Source organism: Antechinus flavipes, chromosome 2, assembly GCF_016432865.1.
Source record: "Antechinus flavipes isolate AdamAnt ecotype Samford, QLD, Australia chromosome 2, AdamAnt_v2, whole genome shotgun sequence".
NCBI lineage: Eukaryota > Metazoa > Chordata > Mammalia > Dasyuromorphia > Dasyuridae > Antechinus > Antechinus flavipes.
The window spans coordinates 531,858,246-531,875,518 of record NC_067399.1 but is presented as its reverse complement, the minus strand read 5'-3'; the positions used below and the strand labels follow the sequence as shown (position 1 = coordinate 531,875,518).

Genomic DNA, 17,273 nt, shown 5'->3' with positions numbered 1-17,273 from the left:
AAGGGCCCTCCCAGCTGTGACATGTTATGATTCTGTATTTACTAATTCATATTGCAAAAAATTTTCTCCTCACATGCAAATAGAACTGCTGGCTCAGCCCCACAGCCAAAAGTGAGGTTTGGGGCTGAATAGCCATGGTAACTTCATCTTTCTTTGAATCCACAGACCCCTCAGGCTGGTGGACAGGTCGACTGAGAGGCAAACAAGGATTGTTCCCCAACAACTACGTGACCAAGATCTGAACACAAAGAGATGCTGGACCATATTTAGGGAGGAATCCTAAAAACAGATGAAGCACAGAACATCTTAGATGACTCCCCTTCTAAGTAACAGCAAGCAATTTCTTCTCTGTGGCCTGGAACTCTTGACTGTGCCTTCACTAGGGAGCTTATTAAGAAGCCAGGGGGAGGGTGGGGGGATATTGTTAGGAATTATTCTTATCTAAAAGGCAACCAGGTAGACTAAGTCATAGGAATACAGAAGGACAGAGATTTATTTATTGTATTTAAACTTGGTCAGATGGAAGGTGAAGTCCATTCAGTCCTTTTGATTTCTGTTAAAGCAGCAAGTCATTTTCCAATGCAAGCCTGGGAAAGTGTTAAAGGCTGTTTGTTGACAAGTGCCTTTTAGTTGAAGTCTCTTTGGTTTAAAAAAAAAAAAAAAAAAACCAGACAAAACAGAACAAAAAACCCCAAACTTCTTGACACAGTCTTCTCTACACTTCTCTGCCAAAGCTGCAACTTTCCCTGGAAGGATCCATCCCAAACAAGGCTCTGGATCACCCTTAGACAGAAGATTGACAATTAAGAGTATGAGTGAACAGTCTGCATCCAAACGCTGAAGTGGAGGGATGCTGTGCTAAGTCTCTTCAAGCAGATATGGAACAGCTGGTTTGCACTTTGCCCAGAATTGGTTGTAAGGGATGGTCCGGCTGGGGAGGAGCAGAGGGCATGGGAGGGATGGGTTATCCATGTTGCCTTCTTTGCGTCTTAAATGGAATATGGCTGGCCCATGTTGGTTTTATGTGTAATGTTGTACCTATTACAAGAAGGATTTCTCTTCCTCAAGCTGTACATTTATAAAAGCAGAACGTATACTGTATATACAAAATTATCAAATGGTAGAAACATGTATGAATGTATAATGTAGTATTCCACTGTACTTAGTTGTGAGTTAGTTTTATTATAAGACTTGCACCAGGTACTTACGAATGTGCACTATTCCTTTCCAATTATAGAATCAGTGTTACTGCTCTAGCCCATGCCTTTCTCCATACCCATTTTGGATGTCTATTACTTTTCTTATTGGTATCATCTTCATCTCCTTCTCCACTCCACTCCCAACTCTCCCAAATAAACAGGAATTGGTGAACTGCATTGTTCATTCATAGGTTCAACCACAGATTCCTATTTCTGTGATTCTTCCTTCCCTCCCTAACTAGCAAATCTCTTGACAGTTGGAAAATCAAGGCATGGATACTATCTATACAGCATGAGGCTGTGACCTGTTTTCTATTAGAGAAAATAAAATACAAGGACCATGAACTAATATAAAGCACCTTATATCAAGAACTGGAAACATAAAACTTGATTCAATAAATACACTTTTTAAAAGCTCTTTAGTTCCATATTATGAGCTTAACAGTTAAGGAAAAGAAATAAACAAAAGCGGGAAAGTGAAAATAAGAGAAAGGGGGGGAAAGCAATACCCAGAGATAGAGGGCGTAGTGAGATCACCACAAACTGGAGGGAGGGGTAGGATATTATCCCATCTACCTTCTCTCTTCTTCCTATAATATCCTACGTCTCATATGCTCTGCTTAGGGGTGAAAATCACTCCCCTTTCTGATTTCTCTAGCTTTACTAGGGACAATCTCCAGCCCTATCAATTCTCATTTCCCAAGGCCTAGCCTTTTTATGCTAGACCTAACACACTTAGTCCAAATGCTTGCCCAGCCTGATCCTGGACCCAATAATCACAAGTACTTCTACTACTAATCCTTAACCTTTGGGCAAACCGCTCGCTATCATCTACTTTTCCTCTTGGGAGTTTGGAGAAAGAAGGAAAGAATGTCATCTTTAGAAACCTTAAGTAGGGAGGGCACAAATGCATAGTAGTAACTGATGTTTATATGAAGTTTTTAAAGTTTACAGATCACTTTATCTACATGATTTCCTGTTTGCTTCAAAACATTCTGTGTATGTTATCTCCATTTTACACAGGAGGAAACTGAAGCTCAGAGGCCACTCATTTGACTCCAGACTCTTCCTAATGTCAAAATCTGGTCCCCTACACCATGTGGAGAGTTAGGGGGCCTCGGTCCTTTGTTATGGCTACAGTACTATTTCTTTATTGAAAAAGGGAGTTAAGGCATTGTTTGCTCAGATAGGCCTGGGAAAGGTTGATTCTCCCCATTTCAAAACAGATAATATGGTGATATGAAAATTGATGTCTCTCTGATCAAGACTTGATTAGTCCAAATCACATTTCAAGATCTTGATGTGTTAACTGATCTGAATTGATTGTTACCTTTCAGGAACACCTCTTCAAAAGATATAGGAACACCTCTTCAAAAGATATATAACCTGTGACCCCACTGCTATTAGGTTTCTTTGGTAGAAGAGAGACAGTCAAGTGACCATCCTTTTATTAACTACCTGATAGGTTTAATAAAATAATTAAATGACCCAGAAAAAATGGGAGAAAAGGGTAATATTATTTTAAAAGGTTTATTTCGGAAAATGAGGTAAAATTAAACTGAGGGCCAGCAATTCCCATTCCATAACATTTGAGGAGATCCCTAGCTGGAAAAGATCCAAGATTTTTATAGATCTGCAGGCATTGATTAGAAAAATAAAAGGGATGGAAGATAAAAGGGTTTCTATATAGTAGGCGAAAGTCAACTACTGTTTATTTTCTTCAGAGGTTGCTCCTTTCTGTAATCATTGTGTTTGCCTGGGTTCTAGCAGCAGATACCAGAAAGGAAATCTGGGTAAAGTACAAATTTAGTCAAGATCCTTGTGATAGACAAGTATTTGGTTATTTTCCTTGAGATTTTTTTTTTTTTTTTTTTGCCTACTTGCAGATTTTCCACCAAATTCCAATCAGTTTATGTCGCCAAATACATGGCATCTTCCATCACAAAATCCCTTGCCAAGCAGATTCCTTCTGAAATCTCAAAATTATTCCCCAGAAAGGGTTTTCTCACAAAATCCTCCCATTCTCAAAGTTGCTCACATTTTCCCTTTTATCCTTTTTCTTCCTTCTTGGTCTTGCTGTTTCTTTTCGTTTCTTTTCTTTTTTTTTTTTAATTTTTCTTGATAATTTCTCCTACCTGTTCTGGACTACCTTTTACTTTTCTGGGCCCCACTTTCCCTAGTGATAAGCCCTTCTGCCTTCTTAGCACAGATCACTTCTTCATACAAATGAACAACACTTTGTCCTCAACACCCTGGGAGATAAATATCCCTAGTTGATAAAAGACATGGAGCAGCCAAATGGCAATACTCAAATCACAATTTACTACAGACCAAATCAGAACTAGAACCCTGATATCCAATCCCTTTCCCTCCCCACGGGGATATATTTGTAAAAAGCTAATGGTTGACAAGCTATAGCTTATAAATTCAGTAGTCTAGAATTTAAAGAAATACTTTCTGAAAACCTAGAAGTTTAATTCATTTAGCCTGTTGAAATTTCCCATTTAAACTGTTTGTCCCTGTGAATCTTCTAAGTTAGACCTGGAAAGAATTCTCTTTTATGTAATCTATTTTTTTTTTCCTTTTTAATCAACTTAGTCATTGGTCTTATACCTGTGTCAAGCAACTGAATTCTTTCCCAAAGTCACTATCTGCTTAAGCTAAGGTACTATATGGATAAGAACCCACTCATTTAGCTAGTTATTGCCAAATTTTAGTATATGAATTATAAGTTTTTTGAGAACAGGGACAATATCTTGTGCATATCTGTGTTTTACATAGTACTTTTTAAATAGCAGATATTCATTATGTATTAGCTAAGTGAATAAATAATTGTGTCCAGGGGAAAGAGGCAAGATTTGAGGTAAAGATGTAAAATTTGGCTTAATTTTAAAATCATACATAGGCAGTTGTATAATAGATAGCAAAGCCAGGAGAGAAGCTGCATTCTGGTTGAATCTCTCTGATACATCTTACCTATGTGAACTTGAGCAAGACTCCTAACTAATCCTGAGTTCTCTAAGCAACTTTCTAACCCTCTAAATTGTCAAGCAGATACTGTTTCCACACCAGGGCGATTCCTATACAAATAAATTGCATGTTTTCTGCTATTTTTGTCCTTTAAAGTCATGAGTGGGAGAGAAAGAAGGCAGAAGAATACTTTTAAGGAAAATTAAAATTTAAACACTGGATTTTATGCAGCCTTATAGATCTGAAGCCATTGTTTAGAAAGATCTAAGTTTTAACTTATTTTGACTTTTTAAAAAATTTTATTTAGCATTTTATTTTTTCACAATTACATATACAATTTAAAAAAATTTTTTTTGAATTCTAAATTCTTTCCTCCTTCCACTGAGAAGGCAAGCAATTTAATATAAGCTATGCATATATAACCATTTGAAACAAATTCCATTATACTTGGAACTACTTAATACCTTGTTACTTATTTTGATGTATTTATTAATTTAATAACCTTCATACTTAAATACCCCCAAAGTGGGGGTGATTAAAGTAGGTATAGGAAAACTAGAGGAAACAACTTATTTTTCTGATTTTAAAGTCCTCAGAAAAAGCTTAAGTTTTCTCCCCCTAGCAATTGTTTACTGAATTTTATTTTACAGATACCCACTCCAAGTGCTACTCATCCAAAGGGACAGCCAACAGAAAAAAGTTCTGACTTCAAGAAACAAACAAAAATTTTGTTACAGAAATAAAAACTACACAAACGAGAGGATAACAAAAAAAGGATGAGTAGTTGAGATAGTGCCAGAGCAGCTCAGGTCCTGAGAAGTTATCCGATACTGATACCATAGGGCTGTTAATAACACTGGAATACTCTGAAACATGGCAACCATCTTTAATTAGGGCCAGCAACAAATGGAGAACTAAGTTGTACTTGAAAATTCCCGTCAGCTATGTGTACTGTTTGTTTGTTAAAATTTACATCTTGTGTGTTTCATGAAATCCAGTTGCAGAGCTGGCCTACCTTTTATTAAAGAGGGCCAGGTAATAAGCTCTGCCAAGCCAGAGAGTATAGTATCAAAGGGAAAATGCCTTTTTTTTAAACATTAAAATACTTGTTTTGCTTTTCCAAAAAAATAAGATAGGAAACAGACTGAAGAAATAAAATGAGGTGCTGCCACCAATATTTCTGGATTTCTTGTAATTAAATTGTGCCCATTAGTGACACATTGTTCCTATGGCACTCTTATAGCTCAAAGCCTACACATACCTTTCTCTCACCTAACAGTGTGGCTTGGACAAATCATTCAAGATTTGAGGGATCTCTTCCCACGAAAAATATCCATTAAATGGGTTACCACAAATTAAGTCTAAAAGATAATACAGCCCCTTAAAAAAAAAAAAGTGCGGGATATGGATAGGATATTTACCATTTTACAACAGATTTTTCTTTTTATTTCATGGGACAATTTGACCCTTCTCTAAATTCATGTTATTAATGAACTTACATAAAAAGGGGCTCTAGAGAAGCAACCTGGTATTATACAAGTTTGTCAAAATCAGCAAGATTTAGGTTAAAATCCTACCTCTGACACTGGCTATCACTGAAAGTCACAACCTGAGGGCTACAAACAAGTAAAAGAAAATAAAAATTAAATACTTGAGATTTTTACCCTCTTGAGAGAAAAGGATGTATGAGCATGGAGTATTAAATAACCACTTCATTAAGTGGAAAAGGCAAGAAAGGAAGCCCTTAGGAGCAAACAAAAGAATCAGGGAGACCATAGTGTAAGTATTATCATTATACAATGATTACCCCAACCAGCTTCTAGGACAGGAGCAGTTCACTTTTATAAACTGCTGTAAGCTGCCTTCTGGATGTGAACCTATAGCTGTTTAATTACAGCCAGAAGGGGAAAGACTGTAGGTCACCCTGGTTCTCCACTGGCTGAGGGCCAGAGGAACTGGAATTACCTTCCCAAACCCATTTAGAAATTGTACTCTTCTATTACTGAGAACTGGGGAGGCAGAGTAATTTTAAGAGTTCAGAGATTTCTGTAGCAATGTTGACAAAGGGAAGTTCGCAGGCTATGTGGAAGATAAACCTGAAGTTTCCCTTTTCTTTGTACAAGCCATAAATAATTTTCCTCAGATCATCCACGGTGATCAGGCTCTAGTGAACTAATTCATAATAACTAAACTCACAAAAGACTCGAATATAAAGCAAAATGGAAATTTATTGATTTACAGAGGGAAACATTGGTACAATATACCCTTCCTGGTGGAAAAGTCTACTAGAAAAATCAAATTATAGATCAGAAGGTTGCTAGGTGAATGGAAGATCAGAGTGAAGAAAGGGACAGTTCTAGATATATTTCTCATTAAGATGAGAGAGAGCCAGGATCTTCTTCATCTTCAGGATATTTGTCCTAGAACAACTAGGATTAGTTGCCTACTCCTGCCCTGGACAGTGTGCTAGAAACAAATTCCTACCCTCCTCTTTCTGTGTTCCAAGCAGACCATCACCATTCTGTTTGTACTTTTCATTATCACACTCCTCCTCTTCATATAAATATACTTTAACAACCTAGATTGTTTCCAAGGTTATAATTTATTTACACTGATTACATTTTAGGTACATTGCCTCACAAAATATAATATATATATAAACTATGAAAGGACCTTTTATTTCTATATCCTGAAACTAAATTAGTCCTGCATCAGGCTAAGTAATATTATATGAAAAATGTTTTTGAATAACCTTTAAAATATGTTTCATTTGACAGTCTGCCCATAAAATTGATCAGTACAACATGGAGAGCAGTATCAATAATGGCTAGATATATAATCTTGCTTTGATTAAAGACCTTTTAAGAATAAATGCATTTCCTGATCACATACATTTTGACTTGGCAGCAAGAAAGTTGCTATGGTATTTTCTTACCTACTCATGGTTTTTGCCAAGTTAAAAAAGGAAGAAAGTGACATTTTAGATTTTTAAAGTCTCCATAAGATTTACAAATGATATTCACTTCAAGTGAACCTTCAACTTGCCATTGAAAGCTCAAATTATTTTGATCTGCATAAACTAGAAAAGGTATGGGAGAGCGTGCCCAAGTCAGAACTCTAATAACCCTTACTTACACAAGCATAATTATTCCCCTTTTTGATTCAAGAACTAAGGAGGGAATCTATTTTGTGATAAAATAAGAAAGTGGGCTTTGAAATTGTTAGAAGTCCATTCTTGGCACACAGAATGATTTTTATCCTATTTGTGACTCTGGTGTTCATACAATCACACTGTCACAGTAATAGAAAAGTCCCAAACTTATTGATTACATTCCCAAAGTTCATATTAAGAAGTTATTTGGAGCTTAGAAAGTATTCCTGTAGAAAAAATATAATTTAAAAAGTTGTTAGCATATAAATCTTTTAATAAATATTACTGAGAAACATTATTCTAAGTTCCAAAACTAAAATGTGCAAGTAACACATTTCCCTTTTGCAAAAAGGGAATAATGCCCCTAATCACCCTAACTTGTATCTGCTAGCTATCCAACACATGAGGAACATAAAAGCCATTCATTCCCAACTCACTCAAGAAAAAAGCTTCCTGGATACTTTCCTCCTAACTATGCCCTGATGCTAGCCATTTCTATATGCAAAATCAGAAAAAACTAAGCATGCCTAACTGAAATCTTCCTGCTTATTCCATCTTGAACTGATCAATAGCTATGCCAAAAATCGGTTCACATACAAATTTTTTTTAAAAATTCAAACCTTTATCCTATTCAAAAGCTTTTGAAATTCAGTCATCTTTGGGAGAATAAAAGGAAAGTTTGTATCAGTTACTCCTTAATTGCTGTGTATAACAATGCCAAATCAAAACAAGTTTACAATGATTGAGCATTAAATTCTGAGGGAAAATATACACAAGTTTCCTTAAGGAAAATTATGGTTTTATTTTTCCTCAATATACATTGAGAAAATAAAATAAAAAGGTTCCACAAAGCAGGCCGAAAGATCATGTACGAAAGCAGATGTGCCAAATGAATGCCGACATACAAGACTTTGTGGACTGAGGATTCTTCCAGCTTGAGTCCAATCATCTCATGACCTTCCCAATAAAGGTGAAGCAAGGTCTTGGACAATTTTTGAATTTAGCTGAGGAATGGTGCTGATCTTCATGAGTTTGCTACTTGCATACTTATTCTTGATGGCCTAAATGATTTCAAGCGAAACAATGTCAAGATGTTAGTTCTAGTCATTTCCAAAAGCAGCTGATAAAACATAAAAATGTGATCTAACATTGATTCTCCAAAAAGGATTATTATCTGCTGAGAAGGGAGATGTGGAAGCTCTAAGATGTAAAACAATAGTCATTTTTGTGGTGCTTTATTTATAGTTACAGGATCAATTACTCAAAAATGTTATTCTGTTTAACCCTCAACACCACTTCAGAATCACCCTGTGAGCTCAATAACGCTAAATATTCTTGGTTCCTCCCATATTTGTTAATAGCAAGAAAAAAGACTACATATTGTTTATGGAGATAAAGTGTTTTGGGAATCCAAAGAGTAAAGTTTATAGACTGAGGAGATAGTTTCAGACCTGTCACAGTAAGCAATAAAGCCCAGCAAGCTAATGATCAATAGGTTAAAATCATCAAGACCCTGGATATGACTTACTAGAACAAATGAGACCCCAAAAGGGACATCAGTGCCTGATATTCTAGTCAATCTCATATCCAGGAAAGTGAATCCAGGACTTGGGGCAAGTAGCTCTTTTCCTTGGGTAAATTAGAAGAGAATAACAAGAGGCCTTTTAAAGAAAAAGTTCTTGTTTATGAGGAAGACAGACTGCAATTTGTCCATACAGACAGTAGAGGGATCCGCTGACCTGCTTTAAAGCAGCCACAAAGCTCTCCCAGCTACTTAGAAAGCCTTCCATAAATATTTCTGGTTACTCATCCTTCACATAGTTCCATCTTCCTTTTGATCTTTTCTTTTAGAAGCTCAAGATGATAAAGTGGTATAAAGATAAATTTTCAAGAAAAACAACTGGAGGAGACCCTTAGAGAACTAATTAAAACCTCTCGTTTTGGAGGAAACTAGAGTTTAGTGAATTAAATGTATGTGCCCAAGGTCATGTAGGTAATTGGAGGCAAAATCAGATTTCAAAACTAGGACTTCTGATTTTGAATAATGAAGTATCCCCATTATGAAACTAATAAGTCCTAAATATTTCCAGAGCTGACTGACAAAGTACCACCCCAAAACTATATTACAAATACATAAAAAATCTTTTGTAGGAATTGTCTTGCATATATTCTACTGAGTAAGCCATTTATTTAACAATTCCAAAACTGAAGAAGAAATAATACTTACAATAAATTTTGTCAAGTTTTCATTTACTTTTACTATGTTCTTGGCCATATGCTGCATCACTTCTAATACATCATTCTCTAAGTAGCCAGTATAATACTGTTGCTTTAAGCTCTAGAATATACAAGTAGAATAAAGAGGTAAGCAATGGCCTTAAGAAAGGAAATCTGTTAACACTTCAACATCTTAGAATAGCTCATTTTACAAAGACAGTTTAGGTGATTTTCTAAAACAAGAATCTCATCATTAAAAAAAAAATGGGTCCTTAACACTGATATATTAATCAGTTGGACTGTCAGCTTCTTATATCCCTTATATCTAAGGACTATATTTTTACTCTGAGGCCCTGAACTAAGTGAAATTTTAATATTTTTAAATGAACTGATTGTTTTCACAGAATAATATAGAACTATTTTTCTATAAATAAAGTTTTCATCTTAGATGAAGTATGTAATGTGGAACAAAAATCAAAAGGCAAGGTAAACTTATGTTGAATCCCCTTACATAAGAAGTATCTCTACTTCTATAGCTGAAAGCTGAGGTCTCTTGTCAGAAATAGGAAATAAAATGTTGCCAAAAGCAGCGCACCCATTAAACTAAATAAAATGTTACCCTATAGGGATTTTTATGCTACTTTATTAAGGCATAGTAAACAAGACACCACTAGACCAACTAGTTAAAATTGGCTTTCAGTTTAATGAATGTTATTAATAGGACTTATCAATTTGGATCTTAAGATAACTTCTTGAAAGCCAAAATTCATACTTTCATCCATAGAGTAAATATGAACTCTGAGAATTATGCAGAAGCAAAAAAAAAAGAGCAGGACTTTTGAAACAAACTAATGAAGCATGATGAAAATTTGAAAACTAACAAACGTATATTCCAGAAGGGCAGTTACACAAAGTTTGAAGCAAGTAAGCTGAAATGAGCACACCTAGGAAAAAAAAAGAGTTGCCACTTTTCCCCCACCTCCCATCAGGAGACCCTAAACTGTATCATAAGCTTCTGACAAAATTCTGCACTCACCCATTTCCCTTGACCTAAAACTTTCTGAGACAAGCAAGAAGCAGCAGCAGCAATCTGAGAAGGATGATAATGCACCATGTCATAATCAACAATCGTTAGCTCCATCAGGTATTTGGCTAAGGTATGCTGTTCGGCATCTGCCTGTGAAAGAATCACATTCATTATAGCATCAGTGTTGTTAACTTCAAAAAAATCAGTCAAGTGAGAAACCATGGTATAGTGAATAGAGGACCAACAACTAGGACAAAAAATCCTACCTCTTTCAAAATACTGACTAAGTGACCCTGGACAAGGTTCTTAACTCCTCGTGGTCCCTGGCAACTCTAGAAAATTAGTATTACAGAGTAGCTATATAACCCTAATGAAATTGAAAAATCAAAAAATAAATAATCCAGGGTAAAACTATACAGGCACCCCACCCTTGCTGGGTACTGAAAACTGTTGCATGTTCTAACACAAAAAGGAAGCAATGGAAAAGAAAGGTAAAGACATTTCCTAGTAAATTTATAATTTCCTATCAGATAAATGGATGTAAGGTAGTATGTTATTTTAAATGTCAAAATTAACAGTGAAAATAGCAGTTATTCAAAATCTTAATTGGTAGTTGCAGTAAACTGAAGACCCTTACCTCACCAGCTTTTGATGCTCTTCTTAAGAAATGGAGTGGAAGTGGCCGGCCCAATTCAAATTTCAATTCTTTCAGAATCAAAATTTCCATTTCTCGAATTTGAGAGCTAGTATATGCATTATCTGTGATATAAACAAAGTCCTCAACATTTGGAGAGAATATCTCCTCATACTTGGAAGCCAAAAGCAAAGCTGTAACTCCAACCAACTGAAGCGTCTTCCGAGAGACTGGTTGAACCTACATGATAAATGTTTTTTCTATTACACACAAAACAACAAGAGACCAAAGCCTCCCTCACACATTTGCAAACCCTGCAAATTATTGAAAGGGACTCTAGAATCTAGGACACGTATGTGGAACAGACAATGGGGAAAAGGACTTCTCAGAAGTGAAGAATTCCTACTCATTCCCTAAGGTGAATCAAGCTGGAATACTGAGAGTTAAGCCTGGGGTGGTTGTCCCTGCCCTCCTGGATGGTGATGGCTGGGGATAAAGGAAAGAAGTTTTCTTCATTGTTGCAAACCTCAGATCAGTCCATTGCCTGGAGTAAATCATATTTATAAGTTATGGGGAAAAAAGAACATTCTATAGGCGAGAAACTCTTAATATATAAATATTACAGTCAAATATGCTATAACCTGTGGAATTACTTTTAAAATTATGATGTGTTTAACTTAATTAAAACTTTAAATAAAATGTGGTAGCATTATTTATCTGTTTTGTCAAACTGAAATTTTTAAAGTCATTTTTACCCCTAGCAAAGGATCATACAATTTGATCAAAAAGACACATGTATACAGCAGCTAGGTGGTGCAGTGGATAGAGCACCAGCCCTGAAGTCAGGAGGACCCGAGTTCTAATGTAGCCTCAGATATTTAACACTTTCTAGCTGTGTGACCCTGGACAAGTCCCCAATTGCCTCAGGGGAAAAAAAGACATATATATTCTGGTGAAAAAAATGATTCAAGTTGTTTGGGTTATTACTTTAGGAGTTAAAGCTTCCAAACTTCCTTAGCTAGCTTTCAGGCCTCATCTTTAAAAACTATGGAGATCCAAACTTGATTTCTAATTTAGCAAATATTTATTAAGTGCCCACTGTGTGTAAGGCACTATAGATTATGAATACAAAATATGAAAATTCAGCTTTCTTTCCAGAAGCAGATACATAAAAGATAACAAAGTAGCCCAAAGAGATTAACAAAATCATTTATATGAAATTTTTATGTAATACCTACTTGTAAGAAACGATCCATGATAGCAATACACATATAAAGAGTTTCCTGCAGAAGGTGAAATTTGGAATGGACTTGTACCAACCAATCAACAAGGATTGCACGCATCCGCCCATTGATTTCTTTTCCATCTAAGAAATGTGGGTTTATAGATTGCTGAACCTGTAAAATTTAAAAACAATAACCCTATTGTCATCTGTTGCTATGGATACAGTCCTCCAAAGTAATACAATATTCTATACATGTAAACAGTTCTACCTCAAGTTGTCTCAGATACTGGTAAATATCCTTTACATAGTCACTACAAAGCTGAGGATTCTCCCAGTCTTCACTATCAATATCCTCTATCTTGCATAATAGTGCATTAGAGAAAGCCTGACATAGGTCTTCTTCCTTCATAGAAACATCCATAGGGGTTGGAGACAGACCCTAAAACAAGAGAATTTAAAATTATAAGGTGCACAAAAATAAAAAATTTAAAAAACAGATTTTACACTTCAGACCTTAAGAGGTTTTTGTTGTTTTTTGAAACAAAAACAAAAACAAAAACAAAAAAAAGGAAGAATACCTCTTTTTTAGTTCAAATTGAAAATATGTGAATGAACAGTAATGGCATAAAACAACTGCAATAAGTTTCCGTGATAAGGTTGAATCCTTCAGGTAATTATTTGCTGATGAAGATTGTTTTTTAAAGTTACACCAGAAAACTGGAAAACATCATCTAAACATCTGGATTCAGAAACTACCAACGTAAGAATCCAAATCAACAGAAGTAGCTTCTGCAGGTAAAGAAAGAATGTTCTCTTCTGTTAGACTAAATCATTCTAAACTGAGAAATCACTTGAATCTAAAAGATTAGGACAATCTGCTTTTCTTCTTCCAATATAAAGATAAATAAGAGGAGGAAATAGCCTGCATAATCTAACATTTTAACTTCAAATGCTGATCTAGTTGGAATTCTCTTTTATCAAGAAATTAATACAACCATCATTTTTTTAACTGAAATGTGCATATGTCTAGCTGAAATTTTTAAAAAAAGTAAAATGATAAGTAAGGCCTAGACCTTTAGCTACCTGACATAAAGCCTTTATCTATCTGAGGTATAGAAGAGGCAGTATAGTATATAGAATAGCAGTATAAAGTTATGAATAATGTTCCTTACTTATTTAAATTCCAATTGATCAATGATAGACAGAAACAGCTACACCCAAAGAAAAAACACTGGGAAATAAATGTAAACTGTTTGCATTTTTGTTTTTCTTCCTGGGTTATTTTTACCTTCTGAATCCAAATCTTCCTGTGCAACAAGAGAACTGTTCAGTTCTGCACACATATATTGTACCTAGGATATACTATGACATATTTAACATGTATAGGATTGCTTGCCATCTGGGGAAGGGGATGGAGGGAGGGAGGAGAAAAGTAGGAACAAAAGTGAGTGCAAGGGATAATGTTGTAAAAAATTATCCAGGCATGGGTTCTGTCAATAAAAAATTATAATTATAAGAAAGAAAGAAAGAAAGAAAAAAGAAAAGAAAGAAAGAAAGAAAGAAAGAAAGAAAGAAAGAAAGAAAGAAAGAAAGAAAGAAAGAAAGAAAGAAAGAAAGAAAGAAAGAAAGAAAGAAAGAAAGAAAGAAAGAAAGAAAGAAAGAAAGAAAGAAAGAAAGAAAGAAAGAAAGAAAGAAAGAAAGAAAGAAAGAAAGAAAGAAAGAAAGAAAGAAAGAAAGAAAGAAAGAAAGAAAGAAAGAAAGAAAGAGAAAGAAAGAAAGAAAGAAAGAAAGAAAGAAAGAAAGAAAGAAAGAAAGAAAGAAAGAAAGAAAGAAAGAAAGAAAGAAAGAAAGAAAGAAAGAAAGAAAGAAAGAAGAAAGAAAGAAAAGAAAGAAAGAAAGAAAGAAAAGAAAGAAAGAAAAAGAAAGAAAGAAAGGAAAGAAAGAAAGAAAGAAAGAAAGAAAGAAGAAAGAAAAGAAAGAAAGAAAGAAAGAAAGAAAGAAGAAAGAAAGAAAGAAAGAAAAGAAAGAAAGAAAGAAAGAAAGAAAGAAAGAAAGAAAGAAAGAAAGAAAGAAAGAAAGAAAGAAAGAAAGAAAGAAAGAAAGAAAGAAAGAAAGAAAGAAAGAAAGAAAAGAAAGAAAGAAAGAAAGAAAGAAAGAAAGAAAGGAAAGAAAGAAAGAAAGAAAGAAAGAAAGAAAGAAAGAAAGAAAAGAAAGAAAGAAAAAAGAAAGAAAGAAGAAAGAAAGAAAAGAAAGAAAGAAAGAAAGAAAGAAAGAAAGAAAAGAAAGAAAGAAAAGAAAAGAAAGAAAGAAAAAGAAAGAAAGAAAGAAAGAAAGAAAGAAAGAAAGAAAGGAAAGAAAGAAAGAAAGAAGAAAGAAAAGAAAGAAAGAAAGAAAGAAAGAAAGAAAGAAAGAAAGAAAGAAAAGAAAGAAAGAAAGAAAGAAAGAAAGAAAGAAAGAAAGAAAGAAAGAAAAAGAAAGAAAGAAAGAAAGAAAGAAGAAAGAAAGAAAGAAAAAGAAAGAAAGAAAGAAAGAAAGAAAAGAAAAGAAAAGAAAAGAAAAAGAAAAGAAAAGAAAAGAAAAGAAAAGAAAAGAAAAGAAAAGAAAAGAAAAGAAAAGAAAAGAAAAGAAAAGAAAAAGAAAAAAAAAAGTACAGTTGGCCAAATGCAAAAAGAGGTTAAAAAAAAAAAGCTAACTGAAGAAAATATTTCACTAAAAACTAGAATTGGACAAATAGAAGTGAATTTTTCAATGAGACATCAAGAATCAAACAAAGTCAAAAAAATAAAAAAATTGAAAAGATTGAAAATACCTCGTTGGAAAAAACTGACCTGAAAAATAGATCCAGAAGAGACACTCTAAGAATTATTGGACTATAAAAGACTATTGGACTAAAAGCCACAATGAAAAAAAAGAGAGCCTAGACAGCATCTTTTAAGAAATCAGCAAGGAAAATTGCCTTGATGTCCTAGAATGAGAGCGTAAAATCACCACTGAAAGAATCCAACAATCATCTCCTGAGGTTCCAAAATTAAAATTAAAAGGTATATTGTACCAAAAAAAAAAAAGTATATTGTAGCTAAATTCCAGTATTATCAGATTAAAGGAATATACTCAAACAGCTATAAAGAAACAATTCAGCCTCTCCGAGCTCCGGCCCTACGTCTGTCAACATGGCTAAACGTACCAAGAAGGTCGGAATTGTTGGTAAATATGGAACACGTTACGGTGCGTCCCTCAGAAAAATGGTGAAGAAAATTGAAATTAGCCAGCATGCCAAGTATACCTGCTCCTTCTGTGGCAAGACCAAAATGAAGAGACGGGCCGTGGGTATCTGGCATTGTGGATCCTGTATGAAAACAGTAGCTGGTGGTGCATGGACCTACAATACCACCTCTGCAGTCACAGTCAAATCTGCCATCAGAAGATTGAAGGAATTGAAAGACCAGTAAAATCTTTATCAAATATCTGTAGCCCATACTCCAACAATAAATGGGTTAATTTATGGAAAAAAACAAAAAAAAACAAAACAAAAAAAAAAGAAACCATTCAAATACTTAAGAGCCATAATTAGGATTACCCAGAACCTAGCAGTTTCCATATTAAAAGATCATATGGCCTGGAATATGATATTCTAGAAGGCAAAGAAACTTGGATTACACCCAATAATCAACTACCTAACATTATTAAGCATTAGCTTTTGGGAGAAAAGATGGATATTCAATGAAATAGGGGACTTTTTATTATGTCTGATGAAAAAACCAGAGCCAAACAGAAAATTTGGTCTCCAAATACAAGACTCAAAAGAAATATAAAAAGATAAATGGAAGAAAGGAAAAAAAATGTCTTTTAAAGGTTAAAATGTTTTTACTTCTTCATGAGAAGATAATACATTTAACTCTTGAGAACTATCTTTGTCAAAGCAGTTAGAAAGGGTAGAGGTTGTAGGGTTATTAGTTGACTTTAATGTGATTATATAAAAAAAGAAATTAGAAGAGAAAAAGGGATTGTACGAGAGAAAAGGTGAGATAAAAGGGGGTAAATTACATCATATGAAGAGGCACAAAAGACCTATTATAGTTGAGGGAAAGAAGGAAGGGGGGTGAGCATTATTTGAACCTTAATCTCATCGGATTTGCCTCAAAGAGGAAATAATATACATACTTAGTTTGGTATAGAAATTTGTCTCACCCTATAGGCTAACAGAAGAAGAAAGAGGAAATGTAAAAGGGAGGCTAATAGAAGAGGAAGCAGAAGTAGGAGGATAAGGGGGGGAGCTGAAAAAAGGGAGAATAGATTGCAGGAGGTGGTGGTCAGAAACAAAACACTGGTAAGGAGAGAAAGGGTAAAACGAGAGAAAAGTGTAACTTGGGAAAAATACGATGGCAGGAAACAGAAAGTTAGAAATCTAAACTTTAGTAAAAAAATAAAAAATAAAAAGAAATAAATAGAGACTAAAATCCTAATTTGAGCCCCACAGTTTCGTAAGACCACTGAGCCAACTATTCTTAGGTAGAATTTCTGCTAATCAGAGAAGGTAGGTGCTTCTGGAAGATCATGTCAACCAGTTACAGTTAAAAGTGCTTTTGAAAGGCCAAATTTGAGTAGTAGCATAACTAGCATACTAATTCAAGTGCATTCTGGGGGATGATTGAAATGAGTAAAAGAATGATTTACAAGAGGCTCAAGGTTGGCAAGAGTCTTAGTAAGATCATGACATCATAGGTCTAAAATTGGAAGGGACACTATCAATCATCTAAGCCATCTTGCTCTTTTTTTTTTTAAATAACTTTTTATTGATAGAACCCATACCAGGATAATTTTTTACAGCATTATCCCTTGCACTCACTTTT

At 34.5% G+C, this 17,273-nt stretch overlaps 3 protein-coding genes across 3 annotated transcripts in view; 2 read left to right on the top strand and 1 right to left on the bottom strand.

Annotated features, from left to right (window-relative positions):
* Nucleotides 1-1,616, top strand: part of MYO1E (myosin IE) — a 222,286-nt gene extending 220,670 nt beyond the window's left edge. Inside the window, exon 28 of the mRNA XM_051980739.1 lies at nt 166-1,616. Coding sequence (XP_051836699.1) covers nt 166-242 — 77 coding nt within the window. The 3' untranslated portion in view covers nt 243-1,616. The remainder of the gene's footprint in view (nt 1-165) is intronic.
* A 4,763-nt stretch (nt 1,617-6,379) lies between these two features.
* Nucleotides 6,380-17,273, bottom strand: part of CCNB2 (cyclin B2) — a 39,127-nt gene continuing 28,233 nt past the window's right edge. The window contains exons 4-9 of the mRNA XM_051980745.1: nt 12,692-12,862; nt 12,437-12,595; nt 11,202-11,438; nt 10,574-10,714; nt 9,548-9,658; nt 6,380-8,381 (exon numbers count right to left, since the gene is read on the bottom strand). Coding sequence (XP_051836705.1) covers nt 8,271-8,381; nt 9,548-9,658; nt 10,574-10,714; nt 11,202-11,438; nt 12,437-12,595; nt 12,692-12,862 — 930 coding nt within the window. The 3' untranslated portion in view covers nt 6,380-8,270. The remainder of the gene's footprint in view (nt 8,382-9,547; nt 9,659-10,573; nt 10,715-11,201; nt 11,439-12,436; nt 12,596-12,691; nt 12,863-17,273) is intronic.
* Nucleotides 15,547-15,925, top strand: LOC127551203 (60S ribosomal protein L37a). Its single transcript, XM_051980746.1, has one exon. It carries the CDS (start codon nt 15,594-15,596, stop codon nt 15,870-15,872), a length of 279 nt encoding a protein of 92 aa, XP_051836706.1. The 5' UTR covers nt 15,547-15,593; the 3' UTR covers nt 15,873-15,925.